This window comes from Cynara cardunculus (genome assembly GCF_001531365.2).
Source record: "Cynara cardunculus var. scolymus isolate 2C chromosome LG 17, CcrdV1, whole genome shotgun sequence".
Taxonomy (NCBI): domain Eukaryota; kingdom Viridiplantae; phylum Streptophyta; class Magnoliopsida; order Asterales; family Asteraceae; genus Cynara; species Cynara cardunculus.
Window position 1 is genome coordinate 16,128,591 of NC_037544.1, and position 17,510 is coordinate 16,146,100.

Genomic DNA, 17,510 nt, shown 5'->3' on the forward strand with positions numbered 1-17,510 from the left:
ATATATAGTGTGTGTGTGTGTGTTTTTTTGTGTAGTAATTATGGATTGAAATGGTGGGTACGTGGTGGTGGTGTGTTTATAAGAGATGCAGAAGACTTAGAGATAGAGATGGAGAAGGTGGTTAGGTGGTTTCGTAGCACCATCTTTTGGAAGACTTCAAGGTTCAATTTCTTGAAAGAAAGCACTCGTTTTCGCTTTGTTTATTATGAAATGATATTCTCGTTTTCATTTGATTTGGTCAACGTTGTTTAATTAAGGTGATGCCTTATCTTATGGTCGTATAACGTTTTCTATAAGGTTAGGTAACGTATTGTAACGACTACACCACTTTTGTGGTTGTCTAAAAGCAAAATAACTACGTAAAGAAACAGTCTACCGATGAACGTTTGGTTTTCAATTTAATGAAAAATATTCTTTTAAGAATGTTGGGTGACTTAGGGGCCATTTACCAAACACTTACCCGGTAATTGTTTACTGGTAAAATTTAACACTACCACTTACTTACCGGGTAATAATTTAGTCCATCAAAACGGTATCGTATGTAACAATTTACTCTGTAAGCGTTGACCATAATAAGAGTCGTCGCTCTCACTTACCGGGTAATACTCTTGGTCCTTGTCTCCTTACGGGGTAAAATTTTTGGTCCTTACCATATTCATCATGTAAGGTAATGTGACTTGTAAAGCATTTATCCGAATAAAAAACAACTTCTTATTGTTAATTGATGGTTGTGGTATTATATGTTGTGCTTATCAAATAAGGTTGCGGGTTTTATTTAAGATAAAGAGAAATGTGTGAATTTACCGATAAGCATCTCAGGAATCAATTTAGGATGGATAACAAATAAGAACAAGATAATAAGCAAAAGCAAAGATGAACAAACCCATTGATTCTGAGGGGGTGTTTGGGATTGCTTATTTAAAGCAATTTATGATTTTCTACAAAAATATTTATCAACTTATTATAAGTTAGAATGATTTGACTTTTTTAAAAACTCAGTATAGGTTTGGCACCGGTATAAGCTGTTTATCCAAACACTCAAAAGTGTTTATAACCGGTCACACACGGAATAAGTCAATAAGTTATTTTTATAAGCAATCTCAAACACCCCTTGAAACAAATCGAATCCTAAAACAAAGGTTATTGAGCTTGACGCTTGATACGGCCGTGTCGCATGTGTAATGTGAATCATTACAATATCTTTTCATGTGGTTTAGTGTTCATAAGTTCTACATATGAAACAATACTATACTCTTTCTCATAATAAAACTCAATACTTAAAACAACACCTTGCGGCGACGGGGGAGACCTAATTTCCATGGTTAGTGGCGGAACACAAAAGTAGGCCATCATTCCATATTATAGAGCTCATCCTGAGGATCAATGGCCCAATAGGAATATATAATTATCCATGATTCATGGATCAAGGCCCTCCCTCCCGATGATCCCACGTACACTCATTCATTAAAAAATACATCATGTGGCCAATGGCTAGTATCCGGCTCCAATAAGACCGTACCAAGTTGTCCGCGATAACCGATGCCTATTTCTAGTTATAGTACAGGGATAATTATCCCATAAAACTAACTCATAAATTATATCATGCGGCTAATAGCAAGAGTTCAATCAACATGTGTTTTATAGTTCAAAGCCTTCGATAACACAATGTTTATTTCTGGTCACAATGGGGGAACGATCGTCCCATTTTAAATCAATAAAGACTGACTCCTATGACTATGGATTCATTGCATTCTAGCCATAGAATTACGCTACTCTAACTGAATGACTAACGCACGTTCAAAATTGGACGCGTGTTTCCAAGGCTCATTAAAGTCAAAACTGAGCCAAAAGATCAACAACCCAATGGACCTTTTCATAAAAGTCATTGAAAGCAATAAAACGTATTTAATCGACGTTTATGCAAATACATGTTCCAAATACATGATTAACTCAAAAACACGTCATTAATTGAAACAAATCATTTTCCAGGTAAAACCGTACCGTTTATGTTTTCAAATATTCCATAACACAAACTATGCATTTTCCAACCAAATACACTAAAATGTATTGATCACCAAATAATCTCCATGTAAGAGTTAAAACATTAAAAGAACTCACACTTATGATTTATTCATCAAAATGTCCAAAAAAACCAAATGTAAACATTTTACATGATTTATAAAACCAAATATACAAACTTCGTCAAATACTCAATACATTTGATAAACATCAAGTAAAACACTTTAATACTTTAAAATACTCATTTTGGCATGTACCTAGATTCCAAACCCAACTCTTTAACTTCCAAAAGACGAAGATATGAGATCTTCAAGCAAAACCCACTAGGAAAATTTCTTCAAGACTATTAACCTAGCCAAAGAAGTACCAATCATTAATTCAAAATTCAAAACCATCAAACACCCAAATGTAGATCTCAAAACACCTAAGAAGTTTACCTCATCGATCTTGTAACTTCTCATCAAAGATCTTCAATCTCCAAGATTCTTCTCACCATTTGCCCCCAAAAATCTCCCAATGATCGTCCCCAATGCTCCCAAAATCGCCCACAACATAGAGGATATCAAGAAAGGGGAAGAAAAATGGAGAAAAACCCTAAAAATCGGGCTTAAAAGATGTTCCAGGGGCTTCCCGCGGCTTTTCTCGCGACTTAAGCCACATGGTAAGTCGCCCATGTGTCTAAAGCTAAAATGCTGAAACAGTGAGTCATGTGGCTTTTCNGGCTTTTCTCGCGACTTAAGCCACATGGTAAGTCGCCCATGTGTCTAAAGCTAAAATGCTGAAACAGTGAGTCATGTGGCTTTTCCCGCAACCTAGGTAGCGGGATTTTCTATTTCGCTCCCGGTGCAATTTTTCTCCACCAGAACTCGTCCATACCATAAGCTCTTAAAACCCAATGCATTCCAATCAAGGGATGACTTCTAAAGGCTCGTTACAATACATAAATCTTAAAGGTATGTCCAAAATCACGGGTGTCAGAATCCTTAAAATAAAGAAATTTAGTTCAATGTAACTTTTTTTTTTAAGATTTTAAGTTTTTTATTGGTTATTATTTTGAAGAAATGACATCTATAAAATATATCGTTTGTAATATATACAATAACAACTTGTAATCTCATAATTACAACATCAGTTAGATGATTTATAAGAAGTAAACTAAAGGGGGTTATTTTGGGCATTGGGGGCCTAAATCCTAATCTATTGTTGTGTATGGATCTACTTGTATCACACATTTTTAACCTGCTTTTGCTCAATACATCATTTTTTTTTAACATATCCAACCTGCTATACGAGCCGACTAATCCCAGGGCGACCACCTGTTTTGCAGATAACCTGTAGTCACTGCATTTGAACCTCCATGACCACAAGGGGATTTTTATTCCTCCTTGGATTTTTTATTCCTCCTTTGATTTGAACCTAAGACCTCCATGTAGTTTTGACCTTTGGAGCCAAGCTCAAACCAATCAGACACCACACTTGTGGTTCAATACATCATGTTTGTTTATTGACATCATAAACAAATATCTAACAATTAGAAAAACATGAATTTACAGATGGCTGGTGGTGGTCCGATCACTTGATCCGAATCCTTAAACTGTTGCGATTATGTGGAGTTGAAATCTAAAAGAGAATCAACCAAAAAACCCAGCTAATGAGTATCTCAAGGTATACTCTTAACAGATTGTTGACTCAAAGGTGTATAAATTGTACAACAAAAACCATAAAATTAAACAGCTTCATAGAGCTCTTTGTTTGAAAAGCAGCATAAATTAATTCACTAAAACAAAGTTATAAGTGAATCAGAATCCAACTGTCCACATACAAACTGCATAACAGATTTCAGTCACACACGTATAATCTCGTTACAAAATCGAACCTAGTACACCCAACCAAGACTAATTCATCAAGAGTCGTCATTGTTGTTGTGGGGATGGTGGCGGTGGCCCTGCTGCTGCTGCTGGTGGTGGTGCTTTCTGCTGATATGCTTGTTCACCACTTGGTCCTGGTGGTGGCATTGCGGATGGATGAGACTGTGGAGGGTATTGTTGATATGGTTGAGTCGGTGGCGGCGGAGCATACCCATATGGGGCTGGTGGATAATACTGCTGATAGTATTGGCCACCGCCTTGAGGCGGTGGTGGTGGTGGTGGGTATGCAGCATAATGTGGACCACCTTGCTGCCGCTGATCTGAACTGCCAGCGCCACTTCTATTCTCACCTAAACCACTAGCCCCACTCCCATCTTGAGAAGGTATCACTGCACCCATCCTCTGAGGATCCATAGAGGGATAAAAGGCTCTGCCATGCTGAGGCGGTGGTGGCGGAATGTTAAAATAATGCATCTGTGGCGGTGGTTGCTGATCCTGACCAGCGGAAGTTCCTGGGGGCTGAATCATTTGGTTTTGCTGCTGCGATATAACAGCCCTGGGTAATAATCCACTGTGGGCAATTGATTGTTGTCTGGCTTCATCTGAGACTACTTCACCCTCAGCCTTAGGTGCTTGTGGTCGACCCCACATAAGTTTTAGGCGAAGCCCTTTAACAACCAGCTTGTTTGAGAGTTCATCAGCTGCTTTTTCTGCCCCTTCTCGAGTCGTGTAAGTAACAAAGGCACAAGCACGTTGGAGAACCATCTTGACGGACTCAATTTCACCATGAGCATAGAAATTGTCCCTAAGGTCTTGCTCTGAGACTCTGGCATCAAGCCCTCCCACATATAGGGTTCGAATGCTCTCGTCCTCTGGGGGTTCGAGAGATGGCATGTCACCCGCCTTGTTCAGTAGTTTCAATGCAACTGGATCGTTAACTCTGTCATCATAATGAAAATAGTTCAGACACATTGATATCAATGATTGTTAGAAAGCTTCATGTAAACATGATTAATTTCGGTCACTCGATGCTATTCAACTTAAATTGTACTAAAATGCTCAAGATAACTATAAGCATACGATAATTTATCAGTTCACCAAAGATTTGAGTTATGCTGAAGAAAGGGGATTTGAATTAAGAATCAACTTTTCTTTAATGTATGAAAGTATCTTTATAAATTATAGAACCAAAAATAATAAAAGGTTGCTAGAAACTCTGAAAACAATCACGGAAATGACCACTCTGAAAACAATCACGGAAATGACCTCTCTTCTATTTGGGGTGGAGATAAGGCCTATGTACATCCTACTCTCTGCGGACCCTACTTTGCATGGAATTTAATGGATCCGTTTAGTTTAGTTTGAACTCTGAAAACAATAAGGAAGAAGTATATGGTGCATTTCAAAACAAGCACACTACAGATACCCTTCAGAAAACAGAACCTCCGTATTCATTACTGTATACAACTTCAATAATTGTATACTCTCACAGATGCGTGAAACTGTTCATGTCGTGTTCTATGGAGATAAGTGTATTTATAAGAAGTCAAGTGTTTGAAAGTGCTATTGTGGGTGGACCTGTTGAAGGTGGTGTATATCTGTGTGCATGGTGCTGGGGTTCTATGGTTGAATGAGAAAGATGGGGGCATCACACCCCTCATAGAGCAGAAGTATTTATGCAAAGTAAGGTGTTTTGTGGGCTTTGAGGGGGAGAGGGGACAAATAGTCACCATACCCGTAGTAACGGTCTTTGATATTCTGCTGTGATAACTCGCCAGTGACGGGCATCTCATGCCGGTAAGGGCATTCAGCACCTCTTGTACATTCACCTCTGATGAAAAAACTGCAAATATGTGCTCGGTTTCTCTTGTAATATGGTGTTGTCCTTTGCAGTTTCAATATAGTATCATTTGGCCGTGCCTTCCCATATGAGGATTCATAATCCAGACCAGCTCTTGCCTACAGCAAAAACAAAACAATTATAAGAAGAAGAAAAATGCAATGGTTTCAACACTTGTAGTTAATAGCATTTCACAAACTCAACAAGCAGGTATACTTGCAAAAAGTCTAAAGCACGAGGGTGATGGCTTCAAACCAAATAATATAGCATGTTTTAATCAGCTCAGAATTAAAAAAGATGTACCATTGCAAAAGAAAAATAAACAAATATGTTTTGTGCCATCTCTGTCCCAAAAATATGTTGCAATGATTAAAATGTTACTTAATAAAAAAACAAACAAAGAGAGCCAGACCAGAAATCCAGAAGTAACTAAATTCAAGAAATGATTGGCCAAAAAAGTAAATTAAGATTGAAAACCAAACATAAAACGTTGCATCCTTTTGGGACAGCAGAAGTATGTAGAACATGTGTTAAATCAATTGTAACTATAGAATGGAAAGTAACTTACTCTACGATCATGCTCCTCTGCAAAGTATTCCCTGTTCACATCACTCTTTGGAATGGCATCATTCGAGTTGATACTGAGCGCAGTATCACGAACCTGAACTGGCAAGCCATATTCAAGATCGAGAAGGCACACTTGGCAAACGTTTTTCAACTTGCTGCAAGTTTGGCAAATTTCACTTTTCTTGTATCTTGCATCCCGACCAGGTCTCCACCTGAAGACTGTGAAGGGCCTAGTGCAGATCTTGCACTCCTTATCATAATTTGCTTTTGTCTGCACGTATTCCGATGTTGGTTAATAGCTTGTATTGAAACCAAATGAACCTCATTAAGCATAAATGTACCAATTTTGCCCAGAAGTCAAATGCTATACTGGAAAAGGAAAGATAAAAAGAAAGGCAAACCAACGTATCAAATTTTAATAAATTCATAACATAAAAGTCATAAACTAAATGTGCAAGGAGCCAATGTTTACAGATCTGGAACTGGTCGAGGTAGGCTAAAACTATAACCAGAAAACGAGTCAAGAGGTAAACCACTATCCAGGGCTCCAGAAAAGAGAATCCTTAGCAGAAGAGTTGAATTGTGCATATATTTAATACAAAAATATGTGATTGAAAAGGAGAGGAAGTTTTCCCCGCCTTGTCTGATATGATGTTGCCAAACTAAACCAAACCAACCAAGCCCAGTATATCGAAGGTGGGGTTGGCAGAGGATGGGATGTATGCAGACCTGACCACTATCCCTAAAAAAGTAAGGCCGTTTTTTTTCCATTAAGACCCTCGACTTGTGAAGTGTGTGAAAAAAAAATAGTTTGCAACCCAAAAATATACAAGAAAAGTGAGCAAGAAGCAAGCAACCACATACAAACAAAAGTGGGTACAAGAAAACCTCAAGGTAAGAAAAACCACACCCCTTAAACCCACATAAGACTCTAACAACCTAACTGCCGGCTCACTAACCCTAACCCCGTCTAGTTCTCCAACTCCCATCTATGCTAGCTACAGATCCCACCCATATTATGCTACCCTAATACTGTGTCTCCAATAATTCATATCAAATAAGATGTTCCAAGTTATATGTAAGTCATCCCATGAGCTACTACATGTATGCCAAGTCAAAGTGTTTAATACAAAAGTACTAATTGAAAAGAAGTAAAAGTTTTCCATGCCTTGTCAGATATGATGTTGCCGGTTTATACGTAATTCATCCTATGAGCTACTACTTATATGCCAAATCAAAGTCCAACTTGGGGACCAGAAATGAAAAAAGAAAAAGAAAAAAAAAGAATGAGAAATATACACCTTAAATTACAAATACGAGCCTTAGGAGATTACCATTCGAATGTAGGGATTGTCACCTAGGCATGACTCGCAAATGATTGGGAAGTCGGAGCGTTCCCAACCATCGGCTTCAACATCTCTTAATATCCTATGTGCCATGAGTACTGCAAAATGAAAGAACCAGTTTCATTACAATCGTAAAAACAGTTGGATATACGCAATGAAGTAAAATGGCAAAAGCATGAAGCTTAGGTGTGGAAGGGAAAAAACACTTCCCCACACAGACAGCCAGATTGAAACAGATCAAAAATAGTTGCTCAAACTTTTCGATTAAATACGAGGATATGGCAGGTTACCAAATGATAAACACCTGAACAAGGTCCCCTAAGTTCTAAACATTGAAATACTATCAAAAACGCATTGGCTAATATACTTGGATCCTTCCTCAAGATACAACACCTTAAGGACTAAAGAAATTACAGATGGAACAAGTCCGCAACTGCTTAACAACAACTAAACCACGAAATCTCACAAATTCCCTAAAATCAGACCGTAGTCTCTTAAGAACAATCTTCAATTAGAAATATTAGGGTTTCTTAGAAACTGTAGAATATTAGGGTTTCTTAGAAACTGTAGAATTTTATGGAAATCATACTAAAGAGACCACTACCATCACAGATTTACGAGAGTATCACCAAAGCATCAACCAAAGAGCTAACCCTGATCTAATTTCACAGCTTATTACCAAATCCAACAAAAATTTAGACCTCGAACTGAACCATCCTTGTTCTTTACATCAACACCTTCAAATACTACAAAATGTAGAGATAAAGAAAGCGATTACCTGGTTCTCACTTGGACCAGACCGATGTAGATGAAAAGCGAGGGATGCAAAAATCGACCGCCACCTTAGATCAGAAAGATAGGGTTCTTGGACTTCCTTTGCTGGATCGATTTGACGGAGGGGGAAGATCACCCTGGAATCCGTATCCGCTTGATTAAAGTTGTGTTCCATATATACGCCAAACCTATTTTAATAGAGTGAATCATACACCATTGGTCCCTGTATTTTGACTGGTTTCCACTTTCGGTCCCTAAAGTTTATTAATTACACCAATGGTTTTTTTCTAATTCCTCGAGTTAACACCATTAACGAAATCAACATAAAATCAGTCATTTGTCCCTCACGTGAGAAGAATTTTCATCCTTTTACACGTCTTAAAATCACCACCCACACGGCCACACGATTGACCATAGGGGCGGACTCACATTAGAAAAGGTATGGGAAAGACCCCTCGATCATTTTTACAGTTCTCCCTAGTGACACGATCCATTTTAACGAAACCCCCCACTCGCCCACTTAACGATCGTTATCCTCGTATATTGTTACCGCTAGTTCTTGTAATTATGCTGCAATGATAATTTATAACATTGATCAATGGTTTCGTTAAATATATCTCAAAATTTTTGCTCTTTCAATTTAAATATAAATAAGTCACTAACGTTAATTTTATATGGGCTCAGACCAATTCATCTGGAAGAAAAATATATAAAATAACTAATGGTATATTATTCGGTTAACCGTTATGATAAAAAAAAATAGTCGAAATCGAAACTTACCTTATTTGGTTAACCAAACCGTTTAATTCGCAAACCAGATAACCCGAAACTATTTTTATATTCCTAAATTTTTGGATTCGTCATTGATTAAACACCACCACTACTTCACACCATTGTCGACCACCACTAACCTCATAAGAATAGATGTAGATGAGCATACACAAGATCAATAACACGCCCAAGAATCTAACGGGCTTTTTACCAAACATTTACCTGGTAAGAACGACACAAGGACCATGAGTCTTACCCGGTAAGTGAGGCGACGACTCTTACCACGACAAGTGCTTACTGGGTAAATTTTTGCATATAATGTAGTTTTGATGGACTAAAATCTTACCCAGTAAGTAACTAATAGTGTTAAATTTTACTAATAAGCACTTACCACGATAAGTGCTTACTGGATGAATTTAGATGAGCTCAAACTTTAACTCCAATTAATAATACATATTGACGGATCAACAACGCTAAAGATTCGTTAGCCAACACTTGTCCGGTAAGCTCTTACTGGTTAGAGTCGACATTTTCACTTAACTTATTGGGTAAGATAGTTTAAATGAAAAAGCTGTTACAATAACTGATTAAACAATAACATAATTAGTTACTATAACTAATCAGTTTACAAATAAGAAAAACATGTATTTAACCGTATGGTTATTTAGTTAACTGAATCATTAAATGCGGGAACCAAACAACCCGATAAGCTTCGGGTGTATTATATGATTTCAGATATTTTTGATACCTTTAAATGTGCCTCTAGTCAGCCGAGTTTAAAGATTAGCCACTGCCCCAAACGACATGTTGGAATTGCCAATCACTTAAAAAATCTTTATATTTAGCATCGATTTGTTCGGTACTTTCCCTCATATAATATCTTTTATACTATATTATGAAATATTTGACAAAAACTCTTAAAAATCATTTTTTATGCATGAAGTATTGTTTATTAATGCATATTACTTAAATTACAAGTAAATTGTGCGTAAGTACAACTTATTAAAGCTTCATTTTTGAATTCGTATAACTAACTGCAGATAAACAAAATCAAATACATGATAAACATATCATTTTAAATATAATTAGGATAATCACATAATCATTATCTTTATAATAATTATATTTTTATACCAAAAAATAAATTATTTTGGTATTAGACCTAAATTAAATTATAATAAAAAACTGAATTAAAGAAGTTATACAAAAAACGAGAACTTTTAAATAGTTAATTTGATATTAATATTGATATATATTTTTAACATTTTATGATATTTTCAAATTTATTTTTATTCAAAAGTAAAAACATTATCTTTCTCAAAACCACATAAACCGTATTATATCAACAAAGACAAAAAATAAAACAAAACATCAAAATGGAAATGTATTTTGATGCATTACGTGAAAACCCTTCTAGTATTATATTATAAAGCATTTGACAAAAATTCTTAAAAACCATTTTTTTATGCATGAAGTACTGTTTATTAATGCATATTACTTAAAATTCAAGATTACAAATAAATTGTGCGTAAATACAACTTATTAAAGCTTCATGTTTGAATTCGTGTAACTAACTACAGATAAACATAGTAAATACAAGATAAACATTTTAATTTTAAATATAAAAATCTAAAATATAATTAGAATAATTATTAAGTTCTAACAGATTACTTAATTATTATTATTATAAAAACTTTATTAAATCAAAAATAAATTATTCGTTATTAAATCTAAATTAAATTATAATAAAAAATTAAATTAAAGAAACTACACAAACTTTTAAATGATTAATTTGATATAATATTAATATATTTAGTTTCAAAATTTTATGATATTTTCAAATTTATATTTGATTCAAAAATAAAATCATTTTTTTCTTCTCAAAACCACATAAAAACCGTATTAAAACATCTACAAAGACGGAATAAAATGAAACATTAAAATCGAGATATATTTCGCTGCATTACACGAGTACCCTTCTAGTGATTACTAAGCGAGCTTCGGAATGCCGTCAACAAACCCCTAATAACGTTGTTTATACAGAGCATGTTAAGACGTTATCAACTTACAACCGTCGCGACAACACTTAACAGGATCCTTTCACATCGCATCGTCTAAAGCCCAAACGACGCCCCCAACAAGGTACTTGACTACTACGACTACCGCCACGACTACCGCCAGAACAACGACGATGACGGAAAAAGGAAGGCAAAGATAAGTAAGGATTGTTCATATTAGGCTCAAACATAAGCAAATACATGGTAAAAATTAATCCTGTACACACGAAAGAAATGCCCAAAAGTAACTACTGCAAAAATTAATTCCCTACAACGTCTGGCTGAGCAGCGACCCTGGCCGACGATTTAGCGTAAATGGTGCTCATGGGAGCGTCCTCCGATACCAAGTCAGCCTCCTCCCCGATATGAGCCACATAGAAATCAATCTCCGCCTGGGGGTCCCACAACGAGGATTTGCCGTCAAGGAACTCCCTCATCAGCTTCGCCCTGGCCCGAAGACCGGCAGAGGATGCCGCGTCCTTGCGCTCCTCCAGTATCTCCTCAGACTTCCGCCTCATCTTCTCCGTCATTTCCCGAAGCTGAGCGTCCGCAGTCATCAAAAGGGCTTCACGAGCCTTCCGAGCTTCGATGGCTGCCGCTGCCCGCGCCTCTGCCGCTGCCGTGGCCTCTTTCAAGGACTGGATCTCTGCTGCGGCCTCCCTCAGCTGGGATGACATCCTCGCTTCTGCAGCTTCAGCCTCGGCCAGCCTTACGCGCCACACATCCTGCTGCCCATGTTGGGCCAGTAGTCGACGTCTGGACGTTAGTGCCGCTTGCAGAGTCTGCAACCAGACAAACCCAACATCAAACATATATATATATACACACACACACACACGTGATCATAAAAGCGTAAAACATATGCCAATTACCTGGAGAGTCATCTCGGTGATATCGTCAACTAACTCAAGGTCGCTCTTCTTCTCCAGTAAATGCATGGGACCAGGAAACAGCAATGTGTCGGCATCAGGCCAAAGCGTGGTGACTCCGGACTTCTGCAGTAGAAAGTCCCGAGGAAATGATGTAACGAACCGTGTCAAGGGTGTTTCCTCCGAAGATTCCATAGTCCCCCCTACAGCAGCCGACCCCACTTGGGTAGCCGCGGCCATCCCTATGGGTACGTGAGGAGTAGCCACATCGGGCGACAGCATCACCGCCAGACCAGGCAATGAGGCGGGCGGCACAATAGTACTACCAAACACAGTGGAGGTTGAGGACCCCTTCTTCCTCTTCATCACTCTCTCCCTCATCTCTCGAGGAGACATCGCCTCTAGCGGGTCCGACGATCGCTTCGCACTTCCTATGAAATCACATCTAAACATCAAGAACAATTTCAAAAGACGAAGAGGTCGACTCATGAACTTACCCGACAGCATGGTTTGCATTTCCACTCGTTCCCCGCTGACGGATGGCTTCGGAAGGTCCTCTGGCACACCTTCGCTCGCTTTCACAGACGCGTTGATACCATCACCACAATGCCCAACAGGCAATCCGAAAGAACTGTCCTTCCTCTGTATCCTCGGGACTTCTTCGGTCCGCTCTGACAAATTGATGTTGGGACCACCCAGGTCATCTGGGTAAGTACCTGCAAGAAGAGTGCATGAGACAGTCAATTTTAGGCACCAAAACAGAAAAAAGGATACCCAGAATCGGCCAAAACTGAACCGCCAGTTCTGTTCTCACCGGACCCACTGACCGCACTCCGTTCTTGGAATGCGATCACACCCGTCCTCTCAGGATCCGTAGAGGCATAAAAGGGCCTGCGAAGCTGAGGCGATGTTGGCGGAATGTTAACATAATGTATCCGCGGAGGTGGTTGTTGATCCTGACTAGCGGCAGTTCCTGGCGGCTGAATCATCTGCTTTTGCTGCTGTGATATAACAGCCTTGGGTAAATAGCCGTTGTGGGCAATTGACTTCTGTCTTTCTTCATTCGAGACTACTTCGCTCTCAGCCTTTGGTATTTTTAATCGACCCCACATTAGTTTTAGCCGAAGCCCTTTAATCTCCAGATTATTTGAGAGTTTGTTAACTGCTTTTTCTGCCCCTTTTCGAGTAGTATAAGTAACAAAGGCACAAGCACGTTGGGGAACCATCACAACAGATTCAAGTTCACCATAGGCGTAGAAATGGTCCCTAAGATCTTGCTCTGAGACTCTCCCATAAATCCCTCCCACATACAGGGTTCGAATGCTCTCGTCCTCCGGGGGTTTTAGAGATGGCATGTCACCCGTGTTGTTAGGTAGTTTCAATGCAACTGCTTCGTAAACTCTGTGATCATAATGAAAAAAAGTTACATACATATACTAGTACACAAACACATGGGTATCAAGGATCACTCAGTCACTCGAAGCCATTCAACTTAAAGTATTCTTAGTTACACTGCACGAAAGGGGTATGAATTAAAGATTGAATTTTCTTCGATGATCAAATATTTTACAAGTGTCTTCATAAATTATAGAACCAAATATAAAATAGTTATTTGAAACTTTAAAAACAAAAAGGAAGAACAAGTATATGGTGCACCACAAAACAAAAATACCCTTGAGAAAGTAACAGAAATAGTCAAATACCCATAGAAACGGTCTTTAATCTTCTGCCGGGATAACTCATCAGTGACGGGCATCTCATGCCTGTAAGCGCATTCAGCACCTCTCGTACATTCACCTCTGATGAAAAAACTGCAAATAAGTGGTTCGTTTCTCTTGTAAAATGGTGTTGTCCTTGGCAGTTTCAATATAGTATCATTTGGTCGTGCCTTCCCATGTGAGGACTCCCTTCCCATATGACGACTTGTAATCCAGACCTGCTCTTGCCTGCAAAACGATAATAAGAAAAGAATGCACTAGTTTCAACACCTGTAATTAATAGCATCTCACATATTCTACAAGTATGTATACTTTGCAAAAAGTTAAGGTTTCAAACCAGATAATATTAGCATATTTTAATCAGTTTAGAACTAAAAAGGATGTACCATTTCAAAGCAAAATTAAACAAAGATGTTTTTGTACTGTCTCTTGATATCCTATGTGCCATGAGTACTGTAAAATGCACAAACCAGTTTTGTTACAGCTGTAAAAACGGTTGGATATACAAAATGGCGGAGCCAGCACTGGCCCAGGGCTATCCTGGGCTCACCCTGAAAGTTCAAAAAAATAATATATATATATATATATATATATATAGAGAGAGAGAGAGAGAGAGAGAGAGAGCCCGCATAACGCTTTGAAAAACGCCTAGTCCTCGTTGTAGCGTGTAAGACTTGAGGCTTGACCTTGCCGCCACGCCTCATCTCAAGCCATTTAGATTCTTGCTTGAGGGTGGTGTTTTCATGGGAAAGAACAGCAAGAGAAGAAAGAAATTATCCCCTGTTTTCTTGTCTAACTTTGGAATTTGGGTATTTCTGATTTTACTCGATCTCCTATTCCTTGGTGTACTTTGACAATGCTGGTTCTTTTATTCACCTCTTCTTTGATTATAGTTTTTGTTGTTTATCTGTAATTCCTACCTAACACCATGATAGCACGATCTTTTAAAAGTTAGCCTAATAGAGCCAGACTGCATAGAGTTGCTAATCCAAATGTGAATCGATGACACAAACTATTGGGTTTCTTGATAACAAAACTGACAGTTCTCTAAGAAACAATTGAAAGAAGTTATGAAAATAAAAACGCCGCCATCCAAACATAACAAATGAAACTGAATTAAGAAATTAGTTAAAAGGAACTTAGAATCAATATGATTGGGGGAACTGATATGACGGAACATCCTTCTGACTGAAATAAATGTAAGAAAGAAAATGAAAATGTGAGAGCAATGGCCGTTCGTGAGAGGGGGAAGAAAGGGGATGAATGAGTTGTGAGTTAGAAAGTTATGCTTTTTACTAACCAAGGTTCTAAAATGCATTAACAGAGCTAGGTGATCAGGTGACCTTCTAGAGCTTAATCACTACATCAAGGATTAAGTGAACACTTAAGCAAAAACCATAATCAGATCACTTGATTGTGAAGGATGAATGCTAGTTGTCCATGATCCACTTTTGTAATGTAGTTGCATAGGTTTACTTTCGGATTGATCATCATCAATATAATATTTACTTTTTGTTTTATTTAGGAGGATCACCCTGGGTGATTTTCCTTGCTCCGCAGTCCCCCCCTATGTAACACAATGAAGTAAAATGGCAAAGGCAGGAAGCTTAAGGAACCAAAACTTCCCCACACAGACAACCAAGTCCACCCCTACAGATCAAACTACTTAATTTTTTCAATCAAATTAATACCAACAAGTTTCTCCAAAATGATGAACACCCATTAAGACCTCTTGAGTTGTGAGCATTGAACTACTATCAAAACCTGCATTGGCTAATATACTTGGATCCTTACAAAATTTACAGATGAAACAAGTCTTCAACTACTTAACAACAACAAAACTCAGAAATTTCACAAGTTCTGTAATCTCTTAAAACAACAATTTTAATTAGAAACACGAGGGTTTATCAATGAAACAGAGTTGTACGATAGTAGAACCAAAACCTAACCCTAATCTCAATGAACAGCGTCATCCTACATAAATACCAAATTCAACAAAAATTTCGACCTTCTTTGCACTGAACCATCCTCTTCTATACACGAAAACCTTCAAATTCTATAAAAATGTAGAGATAAAAGAAATCAAGTACCTGGTTGTGACGATGCAGATGAAAAATCCCTAAGATCAGAAATAGGGTCTTAGATGAACATGACTATTGACTCCACTGTTCTCCATTTCTCACTGACATTTGCAAAAGGGCAGTTCTAATGGCGCCACTATTAAGAGCGTTCAATAATTGTCATAAAACATCAAATCAATTTAATTATATTTAATTATTATTATTTAATATATATATATATATATATATATATATATGCCTAATCAAATGAGAACTAAATAGTTTGTAGTAACCGTAAGATTCAATATGAACCACTCATTTAATATAAATAATTTTCTTTTTAAAATAAATTAAAGGATAATTTTGTAAATTGACAAATTGAAAACCCACCTCCCTTGAAACCCACCGCCCTAATTTAATAATGTTGAAACCCACCTCCTTCCACCATCTATGGGGAAACAACCCCTCCCCACGGCCACTCACCATCTCCATCAAACCAGCCTTTCCCCCACGGCCACTCACAATCTCCGTCAAACCATCCTCTTCACCTCCGACGCCACCATCACTATCCGTTTTTTTTTTTTCATCTTGCTACTCCCACCACCGTCTACCTCCTACCATCCTACCGACATCCACCTACTACTGTCGACAACAGGTGACCCAAAGGTAACCATTTGGTAATGGGGTGAGCAAGGCCAACGAATTTTTCTCTTTAGTTTTGGATCTTGAAAAACATGGTGGAGATACAAATCTGATTTCCAACTCCGACGTCCCTTCCCGGCCCCATACCTCGACACGGTATGTCAATCTGACCTCTTCTCTCTCTCTCTCTCTCTTCCAACACAGATCTATGAACCTAAAATGGTCTTCTCACCATCTTCAACTATCTTTATCCCTCTCTTTTTCCTCTCTTGTTTAATCAAATCAACATTGATAAAGAACTTCCGACAACTGATCAGAAGTTGGACAAGGAAAGCATGTTCTTTCGATGAGCAGGATCTCCGACGAAATATTCGAAGTAGATCTAGACGCATGTGAAGAGATTTTGCGTCGGTTTCTCCAACACCGAACTCTTATATTACAGGATTAATTGATTGGGGTTTAAAAGGTTCTGGTATCACAGTAGTATTTATCAACCAGATTTGGTATCACAGTGTGTATTGTAGTGTGTTTTTGTTGTTTTATAAAGTGCATCATAATTATTTTGTTGTTAAAGTGTAACATAATGTATCAGGATAGTGTTGTTTTATTAAGTGTATCACATCGTATTTTTTTCGTTAATTTATGAAGGGTATCACAGTGTGCATCATTTCTTTGCCGGAATAAAGTTGGTCGGAGAGATGAATAAGGTTCGCCGGAGAGAGGAGAGTGTAACACAATGTATCAGGGTAGTGTTGTTTTATTTAGTGTATCACATCGTATTATTTTCGTTAATTTATGAAGGGTATCACAGTGTGCATCATTTCTTTACCGGAATAAGGTTCGCCAGAGAGATGAATAAGGTTCGCCGGAGAGATGAGAGTGGAGATTTTAAAAATACCTAAAATGCCCTTTAATTGAATTTTTAAGTCAATTTACCAAAATTATCAGTTTCCTAATTTATCCATTGATTCGTGGTTGA

At 37.9% G+C, this 17,510-nt stretch overlaps 1 protein-coding gene across 1 annotated transcript; it reads right to left on the minus strand.

Annotated features, from left to right (window-relative positions):
• Positions 1-3,703: 3,703 nt before the first annotated feature.
• On the minus strand, positions 3,704-8,561 carry LOC112500343 (zinc finger CCCH domain-containing protein 49-like). Its single transcript, XM_025103817.1, has 5 exons — positions 8,419-8,561; positions 7,629-7,738; positions 6,296-6,565; positions 5,623-5,846; positions 3,704-4,827 (listed from the first exon to the last, which is right to left on the minus strand). Exons 2-5 carry the CDS (start codon positions 7,731-7,733, stop codon positions 3,933-3,935), a joined length of 1,494 nt encoding a protein of 497 aa, XP_024959585.1. The 5' UTR covers positions 7,734-7,738; positions 8,419-8,561; the 3' UTR covers positions 3,704-3,932.
• Between the last annotated feature and the right edge of the window lie 8,949 nt (positions 8,562-17,510).